At 32.6% G+C, this 15,839-nt stretch overlaps 1 protein-coding gene and 1 pseudogene across 1 annotated transcript; both read right to left on the bottom strand.

Annotated features, from left to right (window-relative positions):
- Positions 1 to 375: 375 nt before the first annotated feature.
- LOC121392081 (glutamate--cysteine ligase-like) lies at positions 376 to 3,216 on the bottom strand. The gene is given in 9 exon segments (XM_041523464.1): positions 376 to 509; positions 557 to 627; positions 1,136 to 1,200; positions 1,250 to 1,354; positions 1,904 to 1,987; positions 2,038 to 2,162; positions 2,458 to 2,521; positions 2,577 to 2,651; positions 3,196 to 3,216. Coding segments are annotated over 9 exon segments (744 nt in total).
- A 3,533-nt stretch (positions 3,217 to 6,749) lies between these two features.
- Positions 6,750 to 9,163, bottom strand: LOC121392084 (annotated as a pseudogene).
- Between the last annotated feature and the right edge of the window lie 6,676 nt (positions 9,164 to 15,839).

The following is a 15,839-nucleotide window of genomic DNA, read 5'->3' as shown; positions in this document are numbered from 1 at the left end:
ACATTCAAAGCCTTGTTGGGAGCATTTCTCAAGCTGACCTAATATATCCATATAGATATACACTTTCCAATGCTCAAATTCTATTTTGTTCAAAATCATAAAGAAAAACTTGGCAGAACAGTTAGTTAGATGGAACACTATTTCTTTACAAAGAGAAAAAGTGCATCTAATACACTTCATTAGTTATCAAGTTGTTTCTCACGTGGAATTAAAGTTATAGGAAAAATTTTATTGATAGTTTATAAGATGAAGGTTACTTAAAACTATAGTGTTGTTTTAGTATATACTATCTAATTCTAATATAATATTAATCCTGTATATTATGTCTTAAGTCAAAAGTCAATTCTAGTATAGTACTAGCTAGTTCAGTCAGAATTATGGAATTTTTCTTTCAGATAAATGTTTGATAAGATCGTATACAATTTTGTCACCAACAACTGAATCATGCTTGTAGTCAGGATGTGTATGTACAAATTGTCTTATCCAGGTTGCAGTAGTCGGTAGTGCTCCTATATTGTGAAAATGACAAGAAGACTCCACAGTCATTTCATTGTACCTGAAGCTTTGTCAGACAAAAATTTTAAATACTCCATCAGCATAGACCAGGTCTCGACATCAACATCCAGACTATTTAGATACATTTTGATTAGTGGAATAATACCAACAAAATCATCCTATCAAATTAAAATAGGAACAAGATCATTTATTGTTTATAATTATAGAAACATTTATGATTACAACAGGAAGTACTGACTGATAGTCATATGACAAGACTTAAAACGCCCTCAAAGCAACTTTTTATAGTAATTGTGATGTTAATGGTATCTATACAAGTAAATAACTGCTTATACATGTACTTTGATTTAGAAGCACAGACTTATCAAATAAATAATTTGGAAATACAAGTGATATTTTTATACAGAATTTAAAAAGACACTATTACTTGTAGTTATTACAGTCACTAAATAAACACTTATATTCTATTTATAACATTATTCATACAATTTGCCTTACATTGCCATTGAAAATAGTACTAACACTCATTAAAATATATTCGTCATGATGTTGCTCTTTTTTGTGTTATTTGGTCCATTGATTTTGTCACTGTTGTCATCATCTGATAGGACATTTTTACGGAAATAAAAAAAGATTACGATGTATAGCATCTCGTTCTATAGACAATCTCATATTCTCCTCCATCTATTATTATATATAGCAGTGCATAATTAACATCAATTAAGTTAATTACCTTTGATATTGGCACAATGAAATTTAGTTTGAATGAAAGTATAACTCGTGTTAATAATACAATGAATATAGCAAAGGCAGCATTTTCAAATTCAGTGACTTGTAACTTGAAAGAGAGAGAGAGAGAGAGAGACAGAGAGAGACAGAGACAGAGAGAGAGAGAGAGAGACAGACAGAGACAGAGAGAGAGACAGAGAGAGAGACAGAGAGAGAGACAGAGACAGAGACAGAGACAGAGAGAGAGAGAGAGAGAGAGAGAGAGAGAGAGAGAGAGAGAGAGAGACAGAGTAAGAGACAGAGAGAGAGAGAGAGAGACAGAGAGACAGAGACAGCGACAGAGACAGAGTCAGAGAGAGAGAGACAGAGAGACAGAGAGAGAGACAGTGACAGAGAGAGAGACAGGGACAGAGAGAGAGAGGGAGAGAGACAGACAGACAGAGAGAGACAGACAAAGAGACAAAGAGAGACAGAGAGAGAGACAGAGAGAGACAGAGAGACAGACAGACAGAGACAGAAAAGAGACAGAGAGAGAGAGACAGAGAGAGAGACAGAGAGAGACAGAGACAGAGGAGACAGAAACAGAGACAGAGAGAAGGAGAGACAGAGAGATTGTTTATAATGTCATAAAAAGAGAATTAGATGTAACATTTCATACTTCCATGACTCTAAATTCTACTCTCCAACCAATATTTGAATTAGGAGGAGGAGGTTTAAATCGCATACTCTGCCAATTAGTGCTCTGAATATACTAATAAAAAAGAGATATATCAATTATTGTCTTCACAACACAATCTATACCTCAAAATGATCAGATTCATTTTCTATATCCTCATGTTCAAGACTCTCTGCAAACACAAAAACAGGATCACGTATAAATAGATGAGCAATATGTTTGGCTAATATCTCATCAACACCTGTTGACAAAAATACAATAATAACAATACCATGATTGTCTATGACTACCAGTACTAACCATTTTCAATCATTGTCTTATAGGCTGTTTCATTAATACGTACAAATGTATCATTGTATTCAGGATTAGCTAAATACATGTCAATACAATCATAACGAGACTTGCAATAGCAATCTTTATTAAAAGGCTATAATAATAAAAGAAGTTAACATTGAACAGTTTCTATATGAGAATATTATTAGCACATACATCTCTTTCCTCTGGTGTTCTATCATCAAGTGCATTAGACATCACACCCCATCGACAGTCAACATCAGATAAATACCCTCTGTGAATAGGTGAAGCAGCAGTCATTGCCAACTACATTACATGATATATTATAAATAACAAAAAAAATACTGTTAATGAGTCTAACCATAATGGGACAGAAAACTGCTAACTGATCATACAAATGACGTGCTTCATGAATATCATATCCTTGAATGGTTACCTAATATATAAAAATCTCTTATAAATATAAAATCTTAATGACACAATTATTTACATTGAAATGTCACTTTATTACCTGTAGACAAGCAGCAGTACCAAACCCTATACTATCCAAGTAAATATGGTCAGGTTTAGCAGCCTCATTATCTTTGTAGGAAAGGTTCAATAAATGGAGTAGGAGTAGCTGTATCTTGATAAACTAAAAGAAAAATTAAGTTTTTACTGTCCTTAAAGTCCTCCTATAGTGTAGTGTAAGGTGATTAGTATTAGAAACTCACTAGGTATATTTTGAATGACTTTATCTCCTCTTCTATCACGAATAGTAATACATTTCTTGTCTATAATATTCACATGATGTCATTGCTAAGAATGATTTCAGACACTTACAAACATCTTGGATGACTTGCCCAAACTTCATAATTTGGGATGAATTGAGATCCCGATACAAGTGGATCTGGTATATACTGGGGCTCAGTAAATCCAGGACAACCCATCCTTATAATAAAAGATAGTGGAAATCACTATTACAGTACCTTGATATATACCTTGGAAACACAGTGAGACATAGAGGAATGACTGAAGTTTCTTTAAGCACTTCATTGAGCATTTTAAGCCTAACAGAAGTAATCATATATAGATTTTAAAATGCTTAGTTGGTAGTTGAGAGTAAAGCTAACAAAACTTGGCAACATTCAGTACCTTTAATTTCATATTAGCTTCAACCTTACTAATATCACTGAGAGTACCTCCATAAGGAATACTTGGGATACCTAGTAGATAAATAAAGCAATATTTCTGTTAAACCCTGCAGGGAAACCTTATATGAACCACACCCAGCATTTTGTGTTTCATTACATGATGTAGTCATTGAGCAACATTCTTTGTTTTTTTGTTTGGGTTACCAGTTGAAGTACTTCTATGTAGTTTTATTGTTGCTTTCAATTGTTATGTACATATAATAAAAAAAAACAACAAAAGAAGGGGACATATACAATGCTTCAAACAATCATAGGATTGGTTAGCATGCTTTATGTACTGGAGTCGTTATAAAGAAATTTAGTGTTTTGATAACAAAAAGATGGCCTTAAAATTGAAGCAAATATATTACTGCCACAAAGTACTGTATCTGAAACAAACCTTCTATTGTAAAGCTTGCAAACTCAGGTACCCATTTTGGCTCTAAACAAAAGAAATATTATATAAACACTTTTACATCAACTATATAAATTTATTGAACATACTAGATTAATAATATTACACATAAAACATTGTGGCTTGAACAAAATTGTATGTTTGTCCAAACACTATATTTGACCTGTTCTTTAGACACATAACATAATTCTAAAAATATTAGATGAGGTAGTTGGGATATGGGAATTATTTTTATTTTTAGTTATAGGCTTGATTGTTTACTTTTAATCAAATGATTGTAGTTCAACAAAACAAACTTATACTAACTTTTAAATCATCATGACATGTCTACATAATTGTCATTTATACAAATTATATACTGTTATTTGTTAAGATGGATTACATTAGTAAATAATCAATAAAAATAGAAAGAAGCAACACAAAGTATATATCCTGTTGTTTTTTTAAATTATTGAACTTTCCAGATTTAAATCAGCTCAGTTAATTAAGATAGTATTGCATTTAATTATTTAATTTAAACCAATATATTAAGAAGCAAATAAAATTTGATATTTATAAAGTTCTATAATATTTATAAAATTTATTATTACATTATATAAAGCATTCTATACACACAAGTATGCATTCTAACTTAACTGTTTAATTTTCAATTATGTTCTATTCATAATCATAAAATGTTATAATTATACATACAGTCAGCAATATCAGTATACCTATAAAATATTATGACTGTTTGTGATGTTAATTATAAGCCTTACCCTACAGTATCACTAATGTCCTGATTACATAGTTTTCCTACTACTTCTGGTCCTGTCAGACTTACTGTGCTACTTCATGTTTATGATCTAATGTAAGCAAATGATATTCTACCTAAAAAATGAAGACACTTTTAAGTCATGCAAAAATATTGTTACATAAAATATTCATATCTAGACTCAACAAAGCTAGCTTATCATGTTATCAACAAGATTACCTACCATATAAAAAAGTTGATCATGTACAAAAAAATCAATTGAACTTTTGAATATTTGAAGGTATCAATGACTAGTTATATTGTCTGTTAAATTACTTAATTAAAATGTTATGTGAGAAAATTTTTTGTCCGTATCTAATTGTATCCTAGTCCTGAAATGATAACCTTACATAAAACAAACAACATCTACCTCATCTCCCCATTTCAGAGAATATCCACTGATGTCTTTTATATTCTTGTAAATAGAAATGAATTGTAAAATTCCCATCTTATGCAAAATCCAAGTATTCTTCTTTATTTGTTCTAATGATAGAAGACCGCTATTTCGATACAATCCCATTTCTTATGATATAATGTTGGAACAATCTACAAAGAAATAAAAAAATATAAGGCTTGAAAGTTAAAATATTGTCTGTGGCATTAGAATTTAGTAGTAAGCTATAACAACAATTTATTCAGCTAATACAATAACTTTATTATAACTTCTATGCAGTTACGTATATGACGTATATTTATTTTCATATCTATTGTTGTATAGATAATAATTTAGTTGGAATTTAATTGTTAATTGTTACAAGCCTCTGATACACCAAGTAAAGAAAAAAAATAAAATTAATCTCACATAATTAAATATGACAGAGAAGAAAGCAGACATCCCATATAAATTTTGGTAAACTTTCATGCAAATCTTGTGTTTATGAACAAAAACAGACTATTTGTATTTTACTAGTGTTAATTATACCAATCCTATGTATTGGTTGTAACTGTGTTGTGGTCCCTATGACTATCTATTTCAAATATTATACTAGGGGTATAAATAATCATAGCAACCTACCTAGCAATATAACAAGAAATGCATGTATTGTAATTGAACATGTCAGTTTTGGATGAATAGACTCTTAATATGATAACTTTTACTAAGTTTCTGCAATTTAATTGTTTAATATCATCATAACTGTCCCAGCTGCTTTGATAAGTATTTATAGTCTGGTTTTCCATATCCAGTACAAATGACTTCCATGTTTGTACATGTAATATGATAGCTAATATCAGAAGGAGGTCATCAATGAGTAAAATCTATAGAGAGTATATATTTCAAGCTTTCTTTCTGGATAGAATGAAGTTAATATTTCTAACTAAATTATTTTGTATAATGTAGACGGCTATAATGAAACTATGCAACATTTTAGGAGATTGAGTCTGTTAATATATTCTAATAAATTCCTTGCATTACTTAAAATGACAGCCATGATAGACTATATGGAATTTTATAGAAATACATAAAATTTTTTCCAATACAACATCTAACAAAAAGTAGCTCTTAAACCATAAGACCCTTACAAATCAGAACTTAAATGTATTAATTTTGCTTTGAAAGGTTTGTATGGCTAACAACAAAATCACTGATGTATGAAGGATAGCTTTCAAACAATAGGTCTGCAATCTCATTTCACAGTAATATTATCATTCATATAACCAGAGACTAGTAATATAGCTTTTACCAATATTGTAGATAAATAACTATAAGTAATAATACACACACACACTCTGTTAATAATCCAACTATTTTCTGTTGTTCAACTAGTATTATAGATACTCACTCTTCAATTAATTCCTCTAAAAGATGACAAGTAGTAGGTAGAATCTGCTACTTCAGTATACACAACCAGAACAGTCGAGTCACTTCTTGAGCAAAAGGGTATCACCAACTTTCAATGATTTTCAGCTAGTGCAATGATTGACAAGCTAAAAATGAATTATATAATATGATCTGGAAGATTGTAATTCGATTCAGACGCTAGACAATACATTGCGATAACAATATTTGAAAAATACGCCCCTAGCCAACCCTACGACAACTCTAGACTGTACCTCCCCCTATCCATGGTATATAACGTTGACAAAATATTAAGTACATATTATGTTTATTATGACAATCTCAATTAAAACTTATAAACAAAACAATAGATTCTATTAAAGTACTTCTACATCATAGACACGAATGAGATTGTCTGTGTAGCCAGCAAACAATGTCTGTCCATCAGCACTCCAGGAGAGACACATACACTCTAGACTACCACCATAAACTTCAGGTTTGATCTCATCAACTAATGACTTGCTCTCCAAATCCTAAAAAATAATTAAGTAAATTTGTATCAAATCATAAAACAGATAATGTTACAATGTCTACTTCAAATGTCTGAGTACACAGGAGTACAAACTGTTAAAATTCCCTAGATGGTTTTGATTGTGTGTCTGTTAACTATTAAGTGCTTGCTAATGTCAATAACTGAGATAAAAAGTTCTCCTGCTTCTAAGAAGAGCTATAGACTCTTATCAGCCTCACCAATGAACACAGTATTAATAAACTAGTTCACTGATTGGTCAGCAGTCACTTTAACTGGTTTATATTTATAGGTTGGGTATGGAGATTGTATACAACAAAACTAATAACATGATAACACAACACACAATATGTTGATATAGAGTGGTTCACAAACAGTTAAGTACACAGAGCAGGCAAAAAACTCATCACACATATATATGAAGTAGTTTTTTGAATGACTTAAGTTGTTAGGATGTCTTAATTAAAAGATGCTCAATTTGAACTTTGAACCACATACTTTAATGCTCAATGCTTAATGTTTATAATGATCAGTATTAACATATGGTGATCTCACTGTCCCACTGAGCATCCATACACAATAATTCAGTAAACATGTAGGAACATTTATAGAACATGTTATTCACAGTCAGTGCAGTGTAAGTTCAGAGAATAAGTTATAGTGTTGTGCTCATATTTTGAACTTACCCATACTTTAACATTGGGTCCGTAGAGCACAGAGCCAATATCTATTAGGACTAAGGCTAAAGCATAATGGTTTCTGATGCATGAAAGAGTATAAAGATGTTTTGCCTTCATTGAGATCCCACAACATAGCCATCCATCCTAAGAAGAAAGAATGTATGAAACATGTAGTCTGATAGCTTACTATAGATTGAATACTTAGACTACTAGTTACAATTGACAGTATACTAAGAGGGAGGGATACAGTATATATTATTTACAATGTTATGTCTACACTTACTTTTCCGCCAGAAGCACAAAGACTTCCATCAGGTGAGACAGTGGTACAGTGAGTTGAGAAACCATTATGACCAAAATGATTGGTCTTCAGTTTACAATTGGTCAAATTCCATACCTAAAAAGTAAAAATATTGAACATTACAGGTGTTATGTACTGCCATTATACAACTATTGTTTAGCACTGATTTTTAAACAATCATTCCTGATGTGTGAACTATGAACATACAGGTATTGAAACATAAGACAACCATTTTGTTAACAATGGTAGAACTATCATATAATACAATGGAATTACATCTCTCACCTAACTATCTTGTCCCAACCACAGGATACAATAGCTGGATTCTGAGCATTGGTGAGACCTGACACAACTCTCACCCAGTCTGTATGACAATCATCCTATTAATTAGAAGACAATTACTAAAATTAACCCTACTGTGCCAAGTGATATTAAAGAAGTTTGATTTTTATTACATTAACTATACTAAGTAAATTTTTTGATGTCATTGCCATGACAATGGTAACTCCAATTTAACTTGTAAGTCAGTAGATTCAAAAGCAGTATAAAGCTATGCTTGATAATAAGCTGAGGTAATTAGCAATAACTCCTCAAGTTAGTAATCAATCTTGTCGGTGAGTAGCTGTTTCTAACAAGTCATTATTTTAATAAATCATGACTTGTTAACTTGTACCATCAAATGCATTCAATTTTGATACAAACAGTATCCCATAGTTTGTTAGTTATTACATGTAGTCACATATATGAAGTATCTTTCTGTTTGTATGTTTTGAGAAGAATTCTTGAGCAAAACAGATAGATATCAACATGTAACAATGATTGCAACTAGCAACTAATTTCCTCATATCCAGGAATGGAACAACTAAAAATTTATCTTCTGCTATCCTTAAAGATGATCACTACTCATGAAGTAGTCTGTAGTCATCCTTAAAGGTTGACCACTATTCATGAAGCTCAAAAAAATTGTGAAAACTTAATGTCTAGTAATTTTAAAAAAATCTAAACAAAAATTGGAAAATCAAACCATATTACTGCTGTCAATATAAGAGAATGAATTTATGCCAAACTTTGAGAATGGAGAGTTGATAAAATGAACTTAACAATAACAATTTATAACAATCTATTGTTATTACCTGAATAGTATATTTGCAAACACCTAATGTATTCCAAAGTTTAATAGTTTTGTCACGAGACCCCTGATACAATTTGTCTATTATCAGCAGAAAATGCCACACTTAATACATCTTTAGTATGACCTACAAATCGTTCGAGTTGTATTACCTAAAGAAAATAAAATACAATAACAATATACATGAATTGTTATATAGTACAATACAGTCTATGGGTTAAGAACCAATTTCAATGTTTAAAATTTTTCATTAGGAAGAATAGGTGGGACTTATTTGGGAAATTCTGAATAGAATAACGGCAAGTTTATGGGAACAATAGACACAGGCCTACAACTATATCAGCTATGTCAAACCAAGAGTTCCTCCCTTTGGAGGGAAGCAAGAGTGTAGTGTGGAAGCACTTTGGCTTTTCCAGCTAAAGATGGTCATATAATCGAAGAGAAAAAGAGAGAAAAGATGTTGTCTGTAGATTATTATTAAAGCAATTAAGTATTCTTGAACACACCATTAATGTTCACTTTCACTTGAAGGAACATCACAGGCATACTTATTTATCCTTACCAGCAGATGACAAGGACCATAATGAAAGACCTCTTTCACAGCCAACTATTCTACAGTCCATCAGAGCTACACAAAAAACTCCCTACTGCTTCACTTAAGTGGAATAAATTAACAGATTCTGTCTGTTAATTCATAGTAAAGGATATCCAACCTCTAGATACAGCTATGACATTAGATTTCGTCATCCTTTGCAAATGTTTTAGCCATGATATGAGCCACCTTTCTAGAAAGACTTTGACAACAAAATATCTACCACAGTTGTTCTTAGTGAAAGTGCAAGAATAAAAAAGAAATTTCAACCTCAACATCATTTGCACTTTCAACTGACATATGGATTTCAAGAGCAAATCACGCATACACAGGAGTCACCATCCATTATATAAAATAATATTTTTTAGATGAAACACTATTAATAGGAAACCAAGGAGTTTTCCTGAGTCTCATTCAGCTGATAATATAGCAGATGAGTTGAAAGTATCTTACTGATGATAATATCACTGCAATCATAACTGACAACGGAAGATATATATCTGCTGGTGTTAGAGAACTTGGGTGGAGAAATCTTCCTTGTTTTTCCCATTACCCTACATTAGGTGTGCGATAAAGTCCTTAAACTTCCTCAAGTGATGAAGGCAATAGTGCGCTGCAAAACAATTGCCATGCACTTCTACCATTCTAGTAAATCCCCTTACATTTAAAAGAAAAACAAAAAAGTCTCAGACTGAAAGAACATTCTTATTCAAGAAAATTGCTACTCATTGGAATTCGTCCATTTATATGGTTAGTCGCATTCTAGAGCAGCATGTGTGCTACATTGCTGGAGATACACAAACAGAGCTTATGCCCCCCGATACAGAGTTCAAAACGTAGTACTATGAAACCTTTGGTTGATATTACTGAAGTCATTGGCACTGGAAATGGATAGCAGTCTCCATAATATGACCAATTTTATGTAAACTGATGAAATCTCACAGATAGCAGTTATAGCTCACTTGTGAAGTCAATGAAGAAAGTGATATTAGAGGACTTGAAAGTCAGATATACAGGGGAGAAATTAGAGTTACTTACTAAAGCTACGCTTCTTGATTCTCGATTCAAGAATCTAAAGTTTTTGGTTGAATATGATTGCAAGCTTGCCATTGATGATTTGAAGATGGATTTTTATTTAGTACATGGCATGAAAAAGAAGGACACCAGATGAGCCCAAAGAGACCAAAAGGACAACATAAATTATTAGAATTTATTGGAGAGATTATGAAATCCACTTTAGAGCAGGAAACTTTTATGGAGTAACAGTTGGAAACCGAGATATCATGATATATGGAAGAGGAAAACACAAATCAATCTCCAATAGAATGGTGGAAAGGAAACAAAGGAAGATATCCCTTATTATCCCAACTTGCTGCTAGTTATCTTGCCATTCCATCAACATTTGTTCCTTGCGAATGTGTCTTTAGCACTGCTGGAGATATAGTCAATGAGAAAAGAGCATTGTCTCCTTCCTACCAATGTCAAATATGCTGGTGTTCCTTGCTGAGAAACTTGACTAGTTTGTTCATGATACTGTTGAGTTGAACAATGCAAATGCTTTTTTGTACTTTATATCAGTTTGAAGTTGCTTTGAAATATACTTTACTTGAACTATTATAGCGCAAATATTCAATATCATTCATGGAAGATCAAACACCCTTCACTATCGTGATATATTCACTATCATATTTTCCAGCAAAATATCATGATAGCAATAGTATCCACTATTGCCCAGGCCCTAGTAAACATACTAATAAAACTGATTGGTTGTCATGTATGCCAGCATTAATGCATAGTTTCATTTCATTTCTGTGCATGTATTAATATGATGGAACAAGTAGAAACGTAAAAAGTGTCTTCAACAAAGCAAGCTATATGTTAATTTGTCTGCCCACCTGAGCAACCAACACTATTAGCAATATAATAACCCAAGTTATTATATAAGAATGTGACCTTGTAAAAATGGTAAACACTACAGGTTTTATGACTTTTCTTAATTAATGAAACTCAAGTTGAAAGGACTACTTGGTTTGGTGAACAAAGGAATCTAATCATGAAAAGTCATGACCATCCACAGCACAGGCTCAGATCAGATATTGTTATTAACCTGCCAAGTTTTTGTGTGGGGCATATACAGTAATTACCAAATTATTTTGCCCTGAGGTAATAAGCACGTTTCTTTTACTTCGTTTTGCGTTTTATATTCCTATTATCTTATGTTGGAGGTGTTTAGATGAGCTACAGGGACGATAAATTGTATGATAAGTCAGAAACAGTCATCTTCTTGACCATTATGACAAAGAAATAACTGACAGTCCTGGCAGTACCAAACTGTTTTCTTGAGTATTGGCCACAAAAGTGACAACGATGAACTCTCTCAGCTCCACATACTATAAATAGTGTACTGTATAGTATTGTTCTATATTTTAATGATTGTTGTTAAATGATAATAACGAATAGTTGCATGTTTACTTTGTGGTTTCACACTTACCTTTGATCGAGTGACGAGCTTGAACAATCACAAACATGAGTTTTCAAGTATAGATCATCTGAAAGCAAGAGCGAAGAGACACAGCAGCTACTTTGGTACTTCTACCTTGCAACCCAGCTACCTGAAGCACGACTACAGGCTGTCCAAGTTGAGAAGAGCCCTTCATTAAAAAAGGTGTTTTATGCATGGAATGTAAGGTGAGGTATTTCCTCTCCTATTATACACAATTAGTGCTGAAGCACATTTTAATTATATTCATTATTTGTTCACATGAATGTCATGCGAACACACCACGTTTTCTCTCGTGTTTGTGAACGTGCCAACTGGAAAGAGATTGAGAGTGCAAACAAAGGAGGTTGTTGTGAATGTCTATGAATATTTTGAGGAACTTGGCAGGCGTAAACGGACTGAAGGGATCTCTGAAACGAACCTCTGATGCTACAAAACTTTCACTTACCAGCATCAAGAGGTTACGGATCAATCTGATAGTTCTGATGACGATTAGTTTATAGACATTCTCAGTCTTCCTTCTTTGTCGAAGGTTTTCCTCAAAACCATGGTGGCTTTATAGCTGCCTCAAATCACAAAAGACGATACCTGGTTATTATTTTAATAATAATTGTTATAATATACCATTTGTTCATATAATTAGAATTGTAATTTTGAATTGCCATGTGACAGATGGCTGACTTCTCAAAGCGAAAATTGTTTTTTATTAAACTCTCGAAGGTGTGCAATTTGAAGTATGTGAAAGGTATGCCATTGAAAATGTATGGAGTTTTCTAGTTTGGTACTTTCTCGTAGTGCTAGAGAGCCAAATTTTATATCATCAAATGTGCATTTGTGAGCTAAATCGATTGTGCAAGTTTCATGTCGATAGCACGTAAAACAGCAAAGTTATTCACACGTCTGGGTGGCTCTTCTCAACTTGGACAGCCTATAGTACTAGTGTAATTCCATGGCTAACACTTCTTCAGCAAGATCTTCTGAGTCTTCTTCACCACCAAGAAGAGGTCCAGCTGTTTGGATTTATGGACAGATCACAACAGAACACCAGAATCACAACAAGTTAGTGATACCCTTCTATTACAAGTGGAAGAATATCTACAAAGTCCAACATTGCCTGAAGATGGTGACCTGTTAAGTTATTGGAAAGATAATTGTCATCGCTATCCTGAACTTTCGAAAATAGCTTGTAGATATTTACAGATCCCTGCCTCAAGTGGACCTGTAGAAAGACTCTTTTCAATTGCAGGCAAAGTATTTAGGCCAGATCGATGTCGGCTAACTGATGAAATGTTTGCAAAACTAATGTTTATTAGATGCAATGAGCTTTGTGAAGTTAATGTTGACGTTGTTTAAAAAATGAAGTTGTAATCATAATGTAGTAATAATCATGTTAAATTGTCTGTAATCATAATCATAATCATTCATAGTCATTACTATGGATTTAGCACATAATCATATTCATATCGTAATCATGTTTCTGTAATCAACCCCAACCCTGCTTGGCAAATCTGTAAGTTAGAATTATATCTACATTAAGTTATAAAAAATTATTAATAAACTTGCAATATTTTATCTAGCAATGGATCAAGGAAGCAGTTCCTCTTACTCCACTAATAAAGAACCACAGGCTATATACATAGATAGCTAAGAAACCTGGGAAGGAGATAAGATTGACGTCACAAACCAAATACGTAATTGAAAAGGTAATGTATTTCTTCAGAAAGAGAAAAAACAAGGAAATTCAATTAAGAGAGGATCATATCATAAAAACATGCAGCAGAGCTACAGGTGTATCAGTAAGAAGTGTGTGTAACATTCATAATGAATATATTTCTCAAGAGGGTAAATTACTAACTCCTGTTAAATGATACACAACATCTAGGGTACACATGAATGCTGGCTCTTTTAATAAAGAAATATACTCCACACTGTTCATAAGCTTTTACATACAATGACAATATTCCCCACATCGACTACTGTTTTAGCTAAACTAAAAGTGGATGGTTTTCAGAGGTGGTAAGTTTTGTCTATGGAAGGTTTCTGGGAGGAGTTGGGGTTTTCATACAAGAAAGAGATTATAAACAATACATATATGAACAATGTAATATGCTGGAACAAAGACATAAATATTTGCAAACGATACATAAAGTAAGAAATGACAACAGATAATAAACAAAACATCACTGTAAAGAACATATGTTGGTAGACGTCGATGGTAAAGGAGGATGGAAGGTGCCAAGTGGGAAAGGTTAACGATTAATTGTGGTTCATGCTGGTAGAGTGGAATGTTGGGTTCCTGGTGCAGACTTTGTTTTTAGATCTAAGACAAACTCAGCAGACTATCATGACGAAATGAACTCGGAATACTTTATAGAATGGTTTACACACAGCTACTTCCAAAACACACGTGAGTGGTTACAATTTAAAAAATGGAGCAGAGAAAGCTAGATTTATTTGGCTATTTTTAAAAATTTGAATCTGACTCTCAGTGGAGTCAGTGCTATGTTCTGATTAAGCAATATTAATCAATCAATCAATTAATTAATTAATTAATTAATCATTAAGTATTATTCAGCATTGTTCTGCCAGTACTAGTACTTTTACTACTAATCATGATACAGGGAGTGTCAGTGAGGCTACTGAGGTAGACTCCAGTGAAGGACTAGAATCAGATTAAGAAGACATGACACAGTAACAGTATATACTATGACAATAATGACACACCTCATGAAGACTTATGAAATAAACATTTCAAAGCATATTTGACACTTGACAGTCTGGAATTGTTATATATAGTCATTCTGTCATACATGGACTGGTGTGGCACATTAAAAGCCTAGGATATGTCCCGATCGCCTTGTTTAGTATATTTTTAGGAGTTTCACTGATGCTGAGTGTTGACTCAGACATTGTGCCAGAGCCAGTCACAAAAAAAAAATGCAAGACAAGAGAGACGAGATCACGCAAATATAAATCTCATTTGAAGCATGACTGGTTTTATGGATTTTGATGAAGATAGCAACAGATGATATGATTGCTCTGTCTTAAAAGCTGGGAAGTTTTAAAAGTGGACACTATAAAAAACATAAGAGCAAGCACAACAGTTTAGCTTATTATCCAACTGGCAGGAAAAGACTCATTATTTTGAAATATGAAACAGAGAGAAAAGTAACAAGGACAGATAAAGAATTTTATTGATCCACAAAGAAAAGCAAAAGTTGCTACATATAAGCTTCTTTATGAATGTGGACAATTTTCCTTTTGAAAATTTGTTATAACTTTTCATTACAAAAAATAGTTTCAGTGGACAATGCTCTTCACAAAGAGATAACGTTTCTTTTGCACATTATGACACCAATCATAATTTTAATGCCAACTGCAGGCACCATGACTTGAACACCCTTGATTATAAGATGTTGATGTCAATAATAAAAAACAACAAAGGGTTTTTGCTCAATCTAAACAAATCAAACAGAGGTCAAATCAATGATTTCAGTAGAGCAATGGAGAGCAGCAATTAGCTGTTTTCTATTGTTCACAGCAGAATATTAATAATGTAGTTTCATAGTAATGTACATTGTTGTTGTATCAGTGTGAATTATGTGTTTCTCATTGTTTTGCTTTATATATATGTATATTATTTGTGCATTGATTCTATTACTTGCTGGTCATATTGAAACTAATCCAGGACCTATGACCAAATTATGTCCCTTTTTTGGCTGGACTATAAATAGCT

This window comes from Gigantopelta aegis, unplaced genomic scaffold, assembly GCF_016097555.1.
Source record: "Gigantopelta aegis isolate Gae_Host unplaced genomic scaffold, Gae_host_genome ctg3370_pilon_pilon, whole genome shotgun sequence".
Taxonomy (NCBI): Eukaryota; Metazoa; Mollusca; class Gastropoda; order Neomphalida; family Peltospiridae; genus Gigantopelta; species Gigantopelta aegis.
Note: the sequence above shows the minus strand (reverse complement) of the source record. Positions and strands in the feature narration are given on the sequence as shown.